This window comes from Pelobates fuscus, chromosome 5, assembly GCF_036172605.1.
Source record: "Pelobates fuscus isolate aPelFus1 chromosome 5, aPelFus1.pri, whole genome shotgun sequence".
Classification (NCBI taxonomy): domain Eukaryota; kingdom Metazoa; phylum Chordata; class Amphibia; order Anura; family Pelobatidae; genus Pelobates; species Pelobates fuscus.
In genome coordinates this window covers 328,637,245-328,652,330 of record NC_086321.1, presented here as the reverse complement: position 1 = coordinate 328,652,330, position 15,086 = coordinate 328,637,245, and the positions used below count along the sequence as shown (strand labels likewise).

The window sequence follows — 15,086 nt, the reverse complement described above, 5'->3', positions numbered from 1 at the left end:
AAAATTCCCTTGTCTTTTTCCTGTCTTACAGAAGCATGCCCGAGGCCAAGTGCTGTTTGACATAGTGTGTGGGCACCTCAACCTGCTGGAGAAAGATTATTTTGGTTTGACGTTCTGTGACTCAGACAGCCAAAAGGTGCTAATCTCTTGAGTGCTTGTGTTAATGTCAGGATTCTACCGCAGAGCCGGCTGCACTAATTTTCCTATCTTTCCCAAATGTTGCTGCAGTCATAGCAGGATCTGTGATGGTTGCTGTAACATCATTATTTCTTGGCTTGAACTACTCATAAATATCTCAAATAGCCAATCTTTTTATCTGAGGTTACTACTATGAAACAATGAATCCTGATAAGGCTAATCTTATGTCAGGGTACCATCCTCAGGATTCTCTGGTTTTGCCAGTATTTGCATAGATCAAGTCAGGTTGCCCCTGCAGGTGGCAGATTTTTTGACCCATTCACAGGTGGCACAGATAAGTCAGGTTCCCTGTACATGGGGTAAATAATGTCAGGAGCCCTGTGACTTTGTGTTTGTGTTTATGTGCGTTGTGTGTGTAAGTGACCTTGTGTGGGGAGATAATTGTGTGTGTTATGTTGGGTGGCTAGAAGTGTGAAAACTGATGGAATACACAAAGAGCTGGAAAGAACCAGACTGGTTGAGTATGTTTGCTGGAAATCAAAGGAAACTATAAATATAATAGCTGTGTAATCTGAAGCAATAGTAATAGTGTGGATAAATAGAATAAATTGAATCACATCTAATACAAAGTGCAATCTTGCCTTAGTGGCTCACCTCTATAAATGCCTCTCTAGGGATACCCTTCTCCTACTATATGCACCACATGCAACTGGCTAGTGACTTTATTAGGGCTATGTGAACGGTCAAGTCCAGTGGCTTATGGGTATGTCCAGTAGGTAATAGTCATACAACTGACATGGGTGTCCAGGCTGTGGTCGCACTGTGTGCCCTACGTGGAGTAACTTGGGCTACTACTAGTCCCAGTGTGATATAATAGTCACACTATGATCCCCACGTAGTATAAAAGGTAACTTAGGCTATTATTAAACTCAGCGTGATGAATATCCTGTAAATGAATGGACTATATCATACTGAGTTCCCCCGACAGATGAATAAGGGACAGCATGTGTTTACTGGCTGTGGAATGAATGTCAATCCACTGGAGAGGACTGTTTGGTCCCTCACAAATCTAGTGCCAGGTGGTTGTAACTCTAATGGGTAGAGGTTACATGCAAAAAACAAACAAACAACAAAAGTTATTAGGCATGCTAAATTCAGTCCCATATATCGTCAAAGGGAAATAACCTTAGACCGGCACATACATAATGACCGCCAGATGAGAGAGAGAGGTGAAAAATGAATGAAGACTTAAGGTGCCTCTATGTGCAGAACCATACTTAGAATGTTGGTTGCCTGCACATAGTGATAGATAACCTAGTGAGTAAAAGAGTGAGGAAGAAATGAGCCCAGATGAGCCCGACACGCGTTTCGGTGCTGAGATGCACCTTCGTCAGGGGCTGACTGGAGACTGAGTCTCAGTCTCCTTTTACATGAATTAAGGTCCCGGTATCGCTAGCTCTGTCCAATCAGAAAGCTACTGTCATGCGCATTCGGGTTCCCGATCGTCATGTGATCATTATGCTAATCCTAGCTGTCACTCATAGTGTTGGTGCTCTGAGAGCTGTTTAACCCGCTAGGTGCTGAAAGAGTTCGTGCACGCCCTTGGATACAAGGTAGCTGTGGGGTTTAATCCAGCTGTACAGCCCAGAGACAGTATATCCATTATCCGAGGTAAACACGGCTTTCGTTAACCCTCTACGTGCTGGGAGAGAACTAGTTCGTTCCCGAGCCCGTCCTTGGAGGTATTGTCCACCGTGAAAGTCTAATATGGGTACCGTAATCTGAAATAAAGTACCCAGTGTTACATCGTATTCCGGGGTTTACAAGATGGCCCGGTTAGAATGTATCTATTCTGGTTAACAGTGTGGTAATATAGGTATCCCAATTGGAATGTCTCTGTTCGACTTATGGTCGAATACGGGTTTATTATAGCTCTTCTGGTACTGATAGAAGTGGTTCTGCATCATAATGTATGATCAGTATGGGACTAGAAGCCCCTATCTTAGTATGGCTATAGTCTAGCTCATACCGTATAGTCTAGCACCTAGAATTGTTAGAGTATGTAGATCCGTAAATAGTGGATCTACAGCTTCAGGATCTTCAAGTATCCGCCGTCAGGTATAGACCCAGGGCTGATATGTATTATGTTTCTGTAACGAGTATATACCCCTACACGCAGGATCCAGCCTAACAGAAGACAGTACAGAGGAGAGATACGTCTACCGGACCTTAGAGTGGCCGGACTCGACGTAATAGGATAAAGCAGAGTCAGGAACGATCCGAGGTCAAGGGCACAAAGAGACAGCGTAAACGAAAACTAGCCGGGGACTGGTACACAGGAATCAGCAAGCCGGCAAACAGTACAGAATAGGATAAAGCGAAAACGAAGTCAGAATACAAAGCCAAGGTCAAATACGGAGAAACACAACTGAACACAACAAGCACTAAAGGGAACTGTAGCAGAAACCACGATAGGGCAACAAACTAAGGGAAAAGGGTAAGTATAAGTAGCCTTCAAACTAATGTGATTGGCTCCTGTCACTTCCACTCCCCCAACAGGTAAGTGTATGGGGTGATTGGCATGACAGGAGCCAATGGGAGCCTTTTTGCAATTTAGGCTCCCACTGTCTCTTTAAGAGCGCGCCCGAGATTCGCGGCGCGCTCTTAGCTGCAGGCGGGACACGTGACCGCTTCTCGCGGTCACTGCCCGCCTTCCTGTCTGAACAGTCGGATGAGCCGCGCGCGGCTCGTGCAGCCGCAGGACCGCGCGCGGCTTGAAGAGAGGACCGCGTCCGGCCCCCGGATAAGGTAAGTACCGCTACAGTACCCCCCCCTGAGGACACGCCCTCCGGGCGGGCAGGACCAGGCCTGGCAGGAAAACGCGAATGGAAAGAACGTACAAGGCGGGGAGCATGAACAGCATCCGCAGAAATCCAACTGCGCTCCTCAGGCCCATAACCCTTCCAATGTACCAAGTACTGAAGCCGACCCCTAAGAAAACGAGAGTCAATAACAGCAGATACTTCGAACTCCTCATGACCCTCCACAGAGACAGGAGGGGGAGGGGGAGTATGCCGGGTATAGCGGTTGCGTACGTAAGGCTTCAACAAAGAGGTGTGAAATACATTGGGTATACGCAGATTCTTAGGCAGACCCAAGGCATAAGAAACGGGATTAACCTTATGTATAATGCGATAAGGACCAATGAAGCGGGGAGCCAATTTCATAGAAGGCACCCGTAGGCGAATATTCCGTGTGGAAAGCAAAACCCTGTCCCCCACAACATAGGAAGGAGCCGCTCTGCGATGCTTGTCAGCCTGAGCCTTCTGGCGGGCAGCAGAGTCCACCAAAGAACGCTGAACCTGCTCCCAAGTATTACGCAAACCAGCCAAATGCTCATCCAGAACTGGCATGCCCTGAGAGGAGAATGCAGCCGGAAGAACAACGGGATGCTGGCCATAGACAACGTAAAAAGGGCTTTTGCCGGAAGAATCATGAGTGGCATTATTCCGAGCAAATTCAGCCCAAGGAAGCAGGTCAGACCAATTGTCCTGATGGTGAGACACAAAACAACGGAGGTACTGCTCAAGAGACTGGTTGGCACGTTCAGCAGCTCCATTAGACTGGGGATGGTAAGCGGAAGAAAATGAGAGGGAAATACCCATCTCCGAACAAAAGGCTTTCCAGAACCTGGAAATAAATTGGCTACCCCTATCGGATACAATAGATAAGGGAATACCATGTAATCGAAACACTTCTCTAGCGAAGATAAGAGCCAATTCCTTGGAAGTGGGCAACTTGCGAAGAGACACAAAGTGAGCCATTTTGGAAAACCGATCTACTATCATTAGGATGACTGTGTTACCATTCGAAGGGGGTAATTCAACAATAAAATCCATTGATAGATTAGACCAAGGTCTCTCGGGAACGGGCAATGGATGCAACAGCCCACAAGGAACTCTACGAGAGGTTTTCATACATGCACAAGTAGTACAAGCACTTATATAGTCAGTAACATCCTTACGTAAGGTATCCCACCAGAAATACCGAGAAACGGCTGACACTGTTTTGGAAATACCAGGATGTCCAGCAGTCTTAGTATCGTGATAAAGTGACAGAATATCCCGTCTCTCGGGAATGTCAACGAACAATTTATCATTAGGCCTCTCGCTGGGTGCCATGCCTTGTTTCGCTTGTATGGCCTGCAAGAGGGACGAGGAAATAGACAATATAGTAGTTGCTATTATCCTGTCTGGGGGAATGACAGGAGTGACATCAATCTCCTGTTTGTCAATAGTCTCGAATTGTCTGGACAGAGCGTCCGCTTTGGTGTTCCGGTCACCTGGCCTATAGGTGATTATATAATTAAAATGAGACAAGAACAGTGACCACCTAGCCTGCCTTGAAGACAATCTTTTAGCTTCGCTAAGGTAGGATAGGTTCTTATGATCTGTAAATATGAGAATAGGATCCTTAGTTCCTTCTAGCAAATGTCTCCATTCTTTGAGTGCTAAAATGATAGCAAGGAGTTCGCGATTACCCACATCATAATTCCTCTCTGCCTTGGACATTTGTTTAGAAAAGAAGCCACAAGGATGCAATGGCTTGTCAGGAGACTCTCTTTGGGATAAGACAGCACCTACCCCTATATCGGAAGCATCAACCTCAAGTATATATGGCAATGAGGGGACAGGATGCTGTAAAATAGGGGCAGAGGCGAACGTAGTTTTAAGAAAGTCAAAAGCCTGAAGTGCCTCAGTAGACCAGACACGTGTATTGCCATCCTTTTTAGTCATACGAGTAATAGGCGCTACTATAGACGAAAAACCTTTGATAAAACGTCTATAATAATTAGAGAAACCCAGAAAACGCTGGATGGCTTTCAGACCTTGCGGCAGAGGCCATTCTATGACTGCAGCGAGCTTCTGGGGATCCATCCGAAAACCCTCGGCGGAAATCAAATACCCTAAAAACTGGACCTCGGACTGGTCGAATAGACATTTTTCTAATTTGCAATAAAGACCATTAGCAAGAAGGGTCTTCAGAACTGTTGTAACATGTCTGTGATGAGCGTGAATGTCAGTAGAATATATTAAAATGTCATCCAAGTACACAATAACAAATGAGTGAATAAAGTCCCTTAAGACATCATTAATAAATTCTTGGAACACTGCTGGGGCATTGCAAAGCCCAAATGGCATGACGGTATACTCATAATGACCTGACCGAGTGTTAAAGGCTGTCTTCCATTCGTGGTCCTTTTTAATACGTATCAAATTGTATGCTCCTCTAAGATCTAATTTGGTGAATACCGTAGCATGTTTGAGCCTGTCAAACAATTCTGTTATTAGAGGTATAGGGTAAGCATTTTTGATGGTGATCTTGTTAAGACCTCTATAATCAATGCAAGGTCTTAAATCACCTTCTTTCTTTGATACAAAGAAGAACCCCGCTCCAGCCGGAGAAGAGGATCTTCTAATAAATCCCTTGTCTAATGACTCTTTAATGTACTCCTCCATGACACTGTTTTCTTGAACCGATAGGGGGTACACCCTGCCCTTAGGAGGTATAGTACCAGGCAACAAATCAATAGCACAATCGTAGGGTCTGTGAGGCGGTAATTTGTCAGCCTCTCTTTTATCAAAGACAGTCTTTAAAGTTAAATACTGAGAGGGTATTGTCGTAGATAAAGGAGGAACAGTAGGAACGTTAATAGAATTCACAGGCGTGACTTCAATAGTACATGACTCATGGCAGGCTTCACTCCATGATTTTATCTGCCCTGTCTCCCAGTCAAAAATGGGATTGTGGGCACGTAACCATGGATACCCTAACACCAACTGTGAAGAGGGAGAGGTGATGACCTGGAACCGAATGGTTTCATAGTGTAGAACCCCTGTGTACATGTGTAGCGGTGCAGTCTCGTGAGTAACAACAGGAGATATCAATGGTCTACCATCTATGGCCTCAACGGCCAAGGGTATCTCCTTCTCTCTGATGGGAATATTGTTTCTCTTTACAAAACCAGAGTCTATAAAGTTCTCGGCTGCCCCAGAATCAACCAGGGCGTCTATGTTTTCAACTATACAACTCTCTCCCATATGTAAAGAAACAGGGAGAAGCAGTCGGTTAGGAGGCAATGTAGGAGACTTAGAAATCACACCCAAGGCCAGTCCCCTATAAGGTCTTAGGTGCGAGAGTTTTCCGGGAGCAGAGGACACTCCTTTACCATATGGTCTCTCTTACCACAATATAGGCAGAGTCCCTCCCTTCTCCTATGTAATTTCTCAGTATCTGAGAGTTTGGCAACCCCTAATTGCATAGGTTCCTCTTCAGATACTTTAACACTCTCCGGTATATTAACTCTGGGTTGAATAGGTGTAACAAAACGTCTATTCCTGTTCTTAGTATAGAGCCTGTCACGAATCCTATTATCTATATCGATGAGGTAGTCAATAAGGTCCTCTAAGGCAATAGGAAGCTCCTTAGCTGCTACCTCATCCAATATAGAGTCTGATAAACCTTCCATGAAGGCCGTAGTTAACCCATTATTGGTCCAATCGACCTGTGAGGCAAGGGTACGAAACTGTATAGCGTAATCAGCCACAGACCTAGAACCCTGTTTAACCCTCATTAATGCTCTAGCGGCATTCTTAGACCTTTTCATAGTATCAAAAGTTCTGCGAAAAGCTGTTAGGAAACTGTGAAAGTTATGCACCATAGGTCCATTAGCCTCCCAAATAGGGTTTGCCCATTCAAGTGCTTTGTCGGTAAGTTGGTGCATAAAGAACCCAACTTTAGACCTCTCTGTGGGAAATGAACGTGGATACATTTCAAAATGAAACTCTATTTGGTTAATGAACCCTCTGCATGTCTTAGAATCCCCTCCATACCTAGGAGGAGGCGTTAAATGTGCTGTAGCGTTAGGCATAGTCGATGCTTCAGGAAGCAGGGGTGCAGGAGGGTTAGGTGCGGTTGCTGGAATGGTTCTAGCTAAGAGCGTCTGCAGAGCCTGAGCTATTTGATCCATACGGTGATCCTGCTCTACAAATCTAGCCTCATGGGTCGCCATCTGTTGAGCTAAATCTGCGGGGTCCATGGCCCTATCGTAATGTAACGAGTATATACCCCTACACGCAGGATCCAGCCTAACAGAAGACAGTACAGAGGAGAGATACGTCTACCGGACCTTAGAGTGGCCGGACTCGACGTAATAGGATAAAACAGAGTCAGGAACGATCCGAGGTCAAGGGCACAAAGAGACAGCGTAAACGAAAACTAGCCGGGGACTGGTACACAGGAATCAGCAAGCCGGCAAACAGTACAGAATAGGATAAAGCGAAAACGAAGTCAGAATACAAAGCCAAGGTCAAATACGGAGAAACACAACTGAACACAACAAGCACTAAAGGGAACTGTAGCAGAAACCACGATAGGGCAACGAACTAAGGGAAAAGGGTAAGTATAAGTAGCCTTCAAACTAATGTGATTGGCTCCTGTCACTTCCACTCCCCCAACAGGTAAGTGTATGGGGTGATTGGCATGACAGGAGCCAATGGGAGCCTTTTTGCAATTTAGGCTCCCACTGTCTCTTTAAGAGCGCGCCCGAGATTCGCGGCGCGCTCTTAGCTGCAGGCGGGACACGTGACCGCTTCTCGCGGTCACTGCCCGCCTTCCTGTCTGAACAGTCGGATGAGCCGCGCGCGGCTCGTGCAGCCGCAGGACCGCGCGCGGCTTGAAGAGAGGACCGCGTCCGGCCCCCGGATAAGGTAAGTACCGCTACAGTTTCAGATCCTAAGGACAGTGCATAGTCCTAATCACATTGTGGATAGCGGTTCTATACATCCACCGCATGGTTAGGTTGTGGTATGAATAAGGGGTAAAGCGGAATGTTATATATATTGGGACAGATGTTCATTGGACACTAGGAGATACGGTTTAAAAAGGAAAGGAAGAATTATTCTATATACATATTTACAAAATATACAGTTACACATAATGCTTTAATGTGTTTGTTGATAGAGCGTGCTTGAACATGTATGGAGTCTACCGACTAGGCTAAGAGGGGAATGTAGCCCAGATCATAGTGATTGTGGTTGTGGATAACCTCAGAGATTGCCTTGATTACCACTACGTAGCAGAGCCTGAGTGTCAGAATAACGTGACACAGGTGGCTCATGTTGGTAGACAAGTGATATGAGGTATGTTCATATAAAGGAGGTATACGAGAATCCTTCATTTAGACCCAATGGGGAGAGGGTTTTCAGTGTAAAGATCCAGTAACTCTCCCTTTGGAGTAGTTTACTGTCTATATCTCCCTTTCTAGGACCCAGTTTAATTTTTTCGATACCATTAAAGCGTAGGCCCTGTGCTGTGCCGTCATGTCTCAATTTAAGGTGTCTAGAGATGACCGTATCTATGTGTCTAGAGGGGTTCACTGAATTCACATGTTCGAGAATTCGTTTCTTAAACGGTCTAAAGGGCTTACCAACATACAAGAGGCCGCAGCTACAGCTTAAGAGGCACGTAGAGGGTTAACGAAAGCCGTGTTTACCTCGGATAATGGATATACTGTCTCTGGGCTGTACAGCTGGATTAAACCCCACAGCTACCTTGTATCCAAGGGCGTGCACGAACTCTTTCAGCACCTAGCGGGTTAAACAGCTCTCAGAGCACCAACACTATGAGTGACAGCTAGGATTAGCATAATGATCACATGACGATCGGGAACCCGAATGCGCACGACAGTAGCTTTCTGATTGGACAGAGCTAGCGATACCGGGACCTTAATTCATGTAAAAGGAGACTGAGACTCAGTCTCCAGTCAGCCCCTGACGAAGGTGCATCTCAGCACCGAAACGCTCGTCGGGCTCATCTGGGCTCATTTCTTCCTCACTCTTTTACTCACTAGGTTATCTATCACTATGTGCAGGCAACCAACATTCTAAGTATGGTTCTGCACATAGAGGCACCTTAAGTCTTCATTCATTTTTCACCTCTCTCTCTCATCTGGCGGTCATTATGTATGTGCCGGTCTAAGGTTATTTCCCTTTGACGATATATGGGACTGAATTTAGCATGCCTAATAACTTTTGTTGTTTGTTTGTTTTTTGCATGTAACCTCTACCCATTAGAGTTACAACCACCTGGCACTAGATTTGTGAGGGACCAAACAGTCCTCTCCAGTGGATTGACATTCATTCCACAGCCAGTAAACACATGCTGTCCCTTATTCATCTGTCGGGGGAACTCAGTATGATATAGTCCATTCATTTACAGGATATTCATCACGCTGAGTTTAATAATAGTCTAAGTTACCTTTTATACTACGTGGGGATCATAGTGTGACTATTATATCACACTGGGACTAGTAGTAGCCCAAGTTACTCCACGTAGGGCACACAGTGTGACCACAGCCTGGACACCCATGTCAGTTGTATGACTATTACCTACTGGACATACCCATAAGCCACTGGACTTGACCGTTCACATAGCCCTAATAAAGTCACTAGCCAGTTGCATGTGGTGCATATAGTAGGAGAAGGGTATCCCTAGAGAGGCATTTATAGAGGTGAGCCACTAAGGCAAGATTGCACTTTGTATTAGATGTGATTCAATTTATTCTATTTATCCACACTATTACTATTTCTTCAGATTACACAGCTATTATATTTATAGTTTCCTTTGATTTCCAGCAAACATACTCAACCAGTCTGGTTCTTTCCAGCTCTTTGAGTATTCCATTGGTTTTTTCTATACATAGGGGTTAAGCCCCAGGACATCTCTGGAGTGTCCATCAAGGTGTATATTTCCACCAACGAGACGGTCCCAATTGTTTGGACCCATTCTCACGGGTGGAAATTTCTTCTGTTAAGTGTGAAAACTGTGTGCAATATGTGTGATGTGTATGTCTTGGCTGATTGTGTAAGGTGGCTGTGTGTGTCTGTGCTTGATGTGTAGATTCTCAGTGTTAGCTATGCTAGCAGTTCGGTTATTTTAGCCTTCAATTGAAATTCACTTTAAATTCCAGGCTTTCAGTTCACTTTAGTAAGAAAAACAACAAAAAACATATTATTATTATTGCCATTTATATAGCGCCAATAGATTCCGTAGCGCTTTACAATATTATAAGAGGGGGGGATTTAACTATAAATAGGACAATTACAAGAAAACGTACAGAAACAATAGTTTGAAGAGGACCCTACTCAAACGAGCTTACAGTCTATAGTTTTAGATGAAGAAGCCATTATTTGGAGATTGCCAACTAAACAACTAAACATGTCCAGATTATTTGGATATATTTTTTTAATAAAACAACCAATACCTAACACTATTTCCGGACTAGCATTTCATGTAGAGATACTGGATCTAATATCATGATCCCCAAAGTGACTATTTGATACCTTATTACTAAACTCACTCCTTTTTGTGTTATAGAACTGGCTGGATCCCTCCAAGGAAATAAAAAAACAGATCAGAAGTGAGTGTGTGAGTCTCGCTGTATCTGCGTTTTCATTTTTATTTCTCCTCATTTTTTATTTGTTTTTACCTTATTGCTTTTTCTTTACTTCCAGAGCTTCACAAATTCATCATACACTTTCTATCCCTAATCACAAAACTTCACAGTACTTCCTTTCCTTTCTTTATTTCTCCACACTCAAACTCATGAACCTGTTTTTCACTCCTTTCGTTACCCCTCCTGCCCTCCTCTCTGCCTCCCCATTTTCTTACCATACAGGTGGTCCCTGGACATTTGGTTTCACAGTAAAGTTTTACCCCCCAGATCCTGCTCAGCTCACCGAAGACATTACAAGGTACTTATTGGGATCCAAAGTGCTTGTGGGTGTAAAACAAGAACAGGGTGGGTTTGAGATGGTGTATATTTTGTATATATATATATATATATATATATATATATATATATATATATATAGTTATATTATGGTATTATATACATATATACAGATCTGTGCCATTGGTGACATAACTGTCACTTTCCAGCTCCCTCTTAGCATCACTTCGTTAGTGTGGAATGTGAAAAAAGCTGAAAATCAGTCTGTAGTAGTTATGGTGCTGGTGCAATTCCTTGGTTCCGTGTCAATCCATTTTAACTCCTAAATGGCAGAGGATTGAGCACTGAGACTGCCGGTGCATGATCTATACACCAAAACAGCTTCATTAAGCTAAAGTTGTTCAGGTGACTATAGTGTCCCTTTAACCCCTTAAGGACACATGTGTGACATGTCATGATTCCCTTTTATTCCAGAAGTTTGGTCCTTAAGGGGTTAAAGCTGATAGCAGAATTCCAACTCCCTGAGAACTTTGATTTGCCTCCTGACGACACAAACAACTATGCCCTTAATTTAATAAGATTTTCGAAATAATTTAATACTGTTAGTAAAAACGATTTATCTACAAATGATTTACCTACAAAATTCCCATAGACTTTTATGATGACTTATGTAGGCCTAGAAAGAAGGGGCAGAAAAGGACCAGTACATATGTATGTACAGGAATCAGGAAGGAAGTGTTTTAGAATGGAGGAGGTGGGGCAGAGGAGGCCGGGTTAACATGCAGAATACTGCAAAACATGTTTTTATGATTATACATAAATTATTCAAACTTGGACTTGGAAAAATACGGCTAATTATGATGAAAAAATACAGCTAATCATGTCTTTAGGCTAACATGAACCAATTTAATGCATGCTTTTTCCTGCAGGTATTACTTATGTCTGCAACTGAGAGCTGACATCATCAGTGGGCGACTTCCCTGCTCTTTTGTCACTCATGCCCTACTTGGGTCATACACAGTACAGGCTGAGCTCGGAGATTTTGACCCCGAGGAGAATCATGGTAACTACGTGAGTGAACTGCGCTTCTCCCCAAACCAAACGCGAGAGCTGGAAGAGAGAGTGATGGAGCTCCACAAAACATACAGGTAACGAAGGACGAAGAGTTGGTGACACCATAGAGATAATGCAAAACTATTATTCCACTTTATAAATGTGACCAAGGTGGGGACAGTCCTTCTTTGCTGGAAAATGCCCCCGTTTATCTCTAACCATTCTTAAAAGTTTTGATATTAAATTAGTGGACAGTGCTAAGGAAGCTGTGTTGGTAAGTTTCTTATAGTTTCCCTTTAAACAACTTTCAGCTCTTTAGCTGCCAAAGAATACCACTCCCAATATGCAGGACTACTTCACCCAGTGCTCAAGGTTGGCGTTTGCTTAAAATCCAACATCATAAATGTTTCCTTATTAGGGGATAAGTGCTGGTTGTGTAACAATGAAAATATAGTAAGGTAGTTAAACGCTAAAGGAAAAAAGTATTTGGGTGCTAGAGAAAAGGCATGAATATTGATTACTGAAAGAGCAAAATTTGCCCTTAATGTTGCTATTCCAAGTTCAGGATTCGAGAAACCTTGAGGTAGCCAGTGTCTCCAAAAAATGTTATTAATGGTTCCCAGTTCTATAGCTGTTCTAACATGGGTCTCATGAAACAGGTTAGCGTATAAATGGGGGTTTCTAGCCCTAAACCCAAGAGACCTAGCAGGGGGACCTGCCAAATGGATACTTCTTGACCTAATGTTCCTCGTCCTATGTGACAGGTGAATATTGTGTGAACTGAGTGTTCCAGCATAGGTGGACTATACCGTAGTGTTTTTGTTATGGTGTCATGCACATGACTTACTCTAAGGGACAACGTACAAAGATTCATGATCTGTTTACCGTACTTATAAAGTCGGTCTGTTTTCTAAAATTCTTCTCTGTCAGTGCATTTTGGAAGAACAGCTCTGGGATTCACATATAGACTGAAATCTCACTCCACTGATAAATTACATGTTTCCTCTAAGCATTGTTTTCCTGTATGCATATAGTTGTACGGCTTTAAAACTCATTGCTTTCTAAAAATAGGTCATTTAACCATCCTCTAGCAGGGCATGTAGATGTGGGCAGCCGTAGCTGGCATTGATTTAATTATCATGCAGTCTGCAAGTGACTCACATTTACATTTTAATTCGAGACTGCCAGAATCTTCCAGTCGCTGTTTATAAGCCTCTGATAACTCTTTACTCATCAGTAGGACCCCCGAGGGTGCATGAAGTATTTTGAGTTTGTTGTCTGTAGCTCCCCTCTCCCCCCACATAAAGGATTTCAATCCATTCTGCTGTTTAAAAGCTGCTTCCTAATGCACTGTAGGCACTTGGAGATTCAGAAACGCACATATGCATACTAATATAGATTTTTCTTGTATTTTTTTTTTTTTGCTATTTATTAGGAAATGTAACCCCTCACTGCACATTTTTTTTCCGTGTGCAGAGCAATATTTCTGGTTTATCCCCTCCCCTCAACAAAATTGTCACTGATACCAAAGCACCCCAAACAGGTTTTCTGCCAGGACCAGGCGGAGATCAGGGAACCTTTGTAGTCTTACCTGATAAATGGTTAATTATTAATTTTACAGTAGTTCCTATCCCAGTAAGAAAACTGTGAAGCAAGTTGTTATTATTGTAAGTTGTTATTATTGTAAGGGGAACTATTACAGGCATCTAAATATTTGCAAAATCTATGTCACTGATGTAGAAATGCAACTTCCACATTAACAATAGACAAACGGGTACCAGACCACAGACAATTCAAACGTAGATTCGCCAAAGACCGGGATGGCACTATAACCACAACAATGACACATGGCATGTAGCAGTTATGGTGCGTTGACTGCACTTTTAACAATTATATTCCAAAACAGATTATTTGTTGGTTATTCGCCCAGACTGTCCATCCCTTGAGGACCAACTAGCTCCAAACCAGTTTGCCCTAAATTTGGAGCTGCCTCTCTGTGAGCTAAGCACAGGTGATTGCTATGAAAATTCTGTAGTGATGTCAATTTGTGATTCAGGAGCATCACTCATGTACTTATATGCAAAAGTGCAAAACATACGTAAAGTTAAGATGATTTTTTTTTTTCCAACTGCACTGATCACATGAAGCTCGATGTCTATGTGATGATGCATTCTTCTTGGTTGACGCCTTCTGGGAACATTTCCATTATCTTGACTTGATTGATGAAGGAAGCGGTTGGCCACTACTCGCCTAATAAAATGAATGACCTAATGTCTTGGTCTGTAAAAGCATTCTATGTAAATATTTAACTTTATAAGTAGAAGTGTGGCTGTGTTTTAAAAACCCAGCTATGATAACACAAGATAAACAAACTAAAAACTGGAAGATGTTTCTCTGTGTGCTTGTGACATTATGGATGGACACCAAGCTCAGGTGGTGCTCCCCGGAAGGGATATTAAAGTGACACATGGACTACCATCACTGGATAGCATTGACTGTATTCCCTAGCATTATTAGTGCTAGTGATACAATGACTGTCACTTAGTGTGACTTGCAATAAAGTTTCTAAGTCTACATGTGCTTTGGAACCTTGATGGGTCCGTCCCTATCTTTGTGTGTGACAGTCCCCATATACTTGTTTGGAACTTTAATATTTAGTGAGAAAAGTTAAAAATTTAATATCTTTGGATAAACTGTTCATATTATTTAATATTTTAATATTATATATTTATTTATAACCAAGGGGCTGCACTCACCTGAACATGCATAAATGGGGTGCTGCTTGGGGCCAATTTAAACAATATACAAGATCCAGCGCACTCACCTATCCACTAAACAGCAACTTCAATGATGACAGATTTTATTAGGTTTTTTTTAAAACACCTAATCTAGGCAAAAAATATGGAGGTTTAGTTACATTATATGATCATACATTGCATTGTATTGATGTTGTGGCAGGCTTATGCAATGTATGATCATATAATGTAACTAAACCCCCATTATTTTTTGCCTAGATTAGGTGTTTTTAAAAAACTAATAAAGTCTGTCAGCAATCCTGTTTAGTGGATAAGTGAGTGTGCTGGATCTTGTGTATTATATATAT

General features: G+C 42.8%; 2 protein-coding genes across 8 annotated transcripts in view; one reads left to right on the top strand and one right to left on the bottom strand.

The window, feature by feature from the left end:
• The window catches only part of SGK2 (serum/glucocorticoid regulated kinase 2), a 538,190-nt gene that overhangs the window by 420,152 nt on the left and 102,952 nt on the right, over positions 1–15,086 (bottom strand). The gene's annotated exons all lie outside the window — the stretch shown is intronic.
• Positions 1–15,086, top strand: part of EPB41L1 (erythrocyte membrane protein band 4.1 like 1) — a 182,480-nt gene that overhangs the window by 109,770 nt on the left and 57,624 nt on the right. For all 7 annotated transcript variants that reach the window (XM_063455685.1, XM_063455686.1, XM_063455683.1 and 4 more), the window contains 4 exons: positions 32–136; positions 10,576–10,618; positions 10,877–10,952; positions 11,860–12,078. In XM_063455685.1, coding sequence (XP_063311755.1) covers positions 32–136; positions 10,576–10,618; positions 10,877–10,952; positions 11,860–12,078 — 443 coding nt within the window. The remainder of the gene's footprint in view (positions 1–31; positions 137–10,575; positions 10,619–10,876; positions 10,953–11,859; positions 12,079–15,086) is intronic.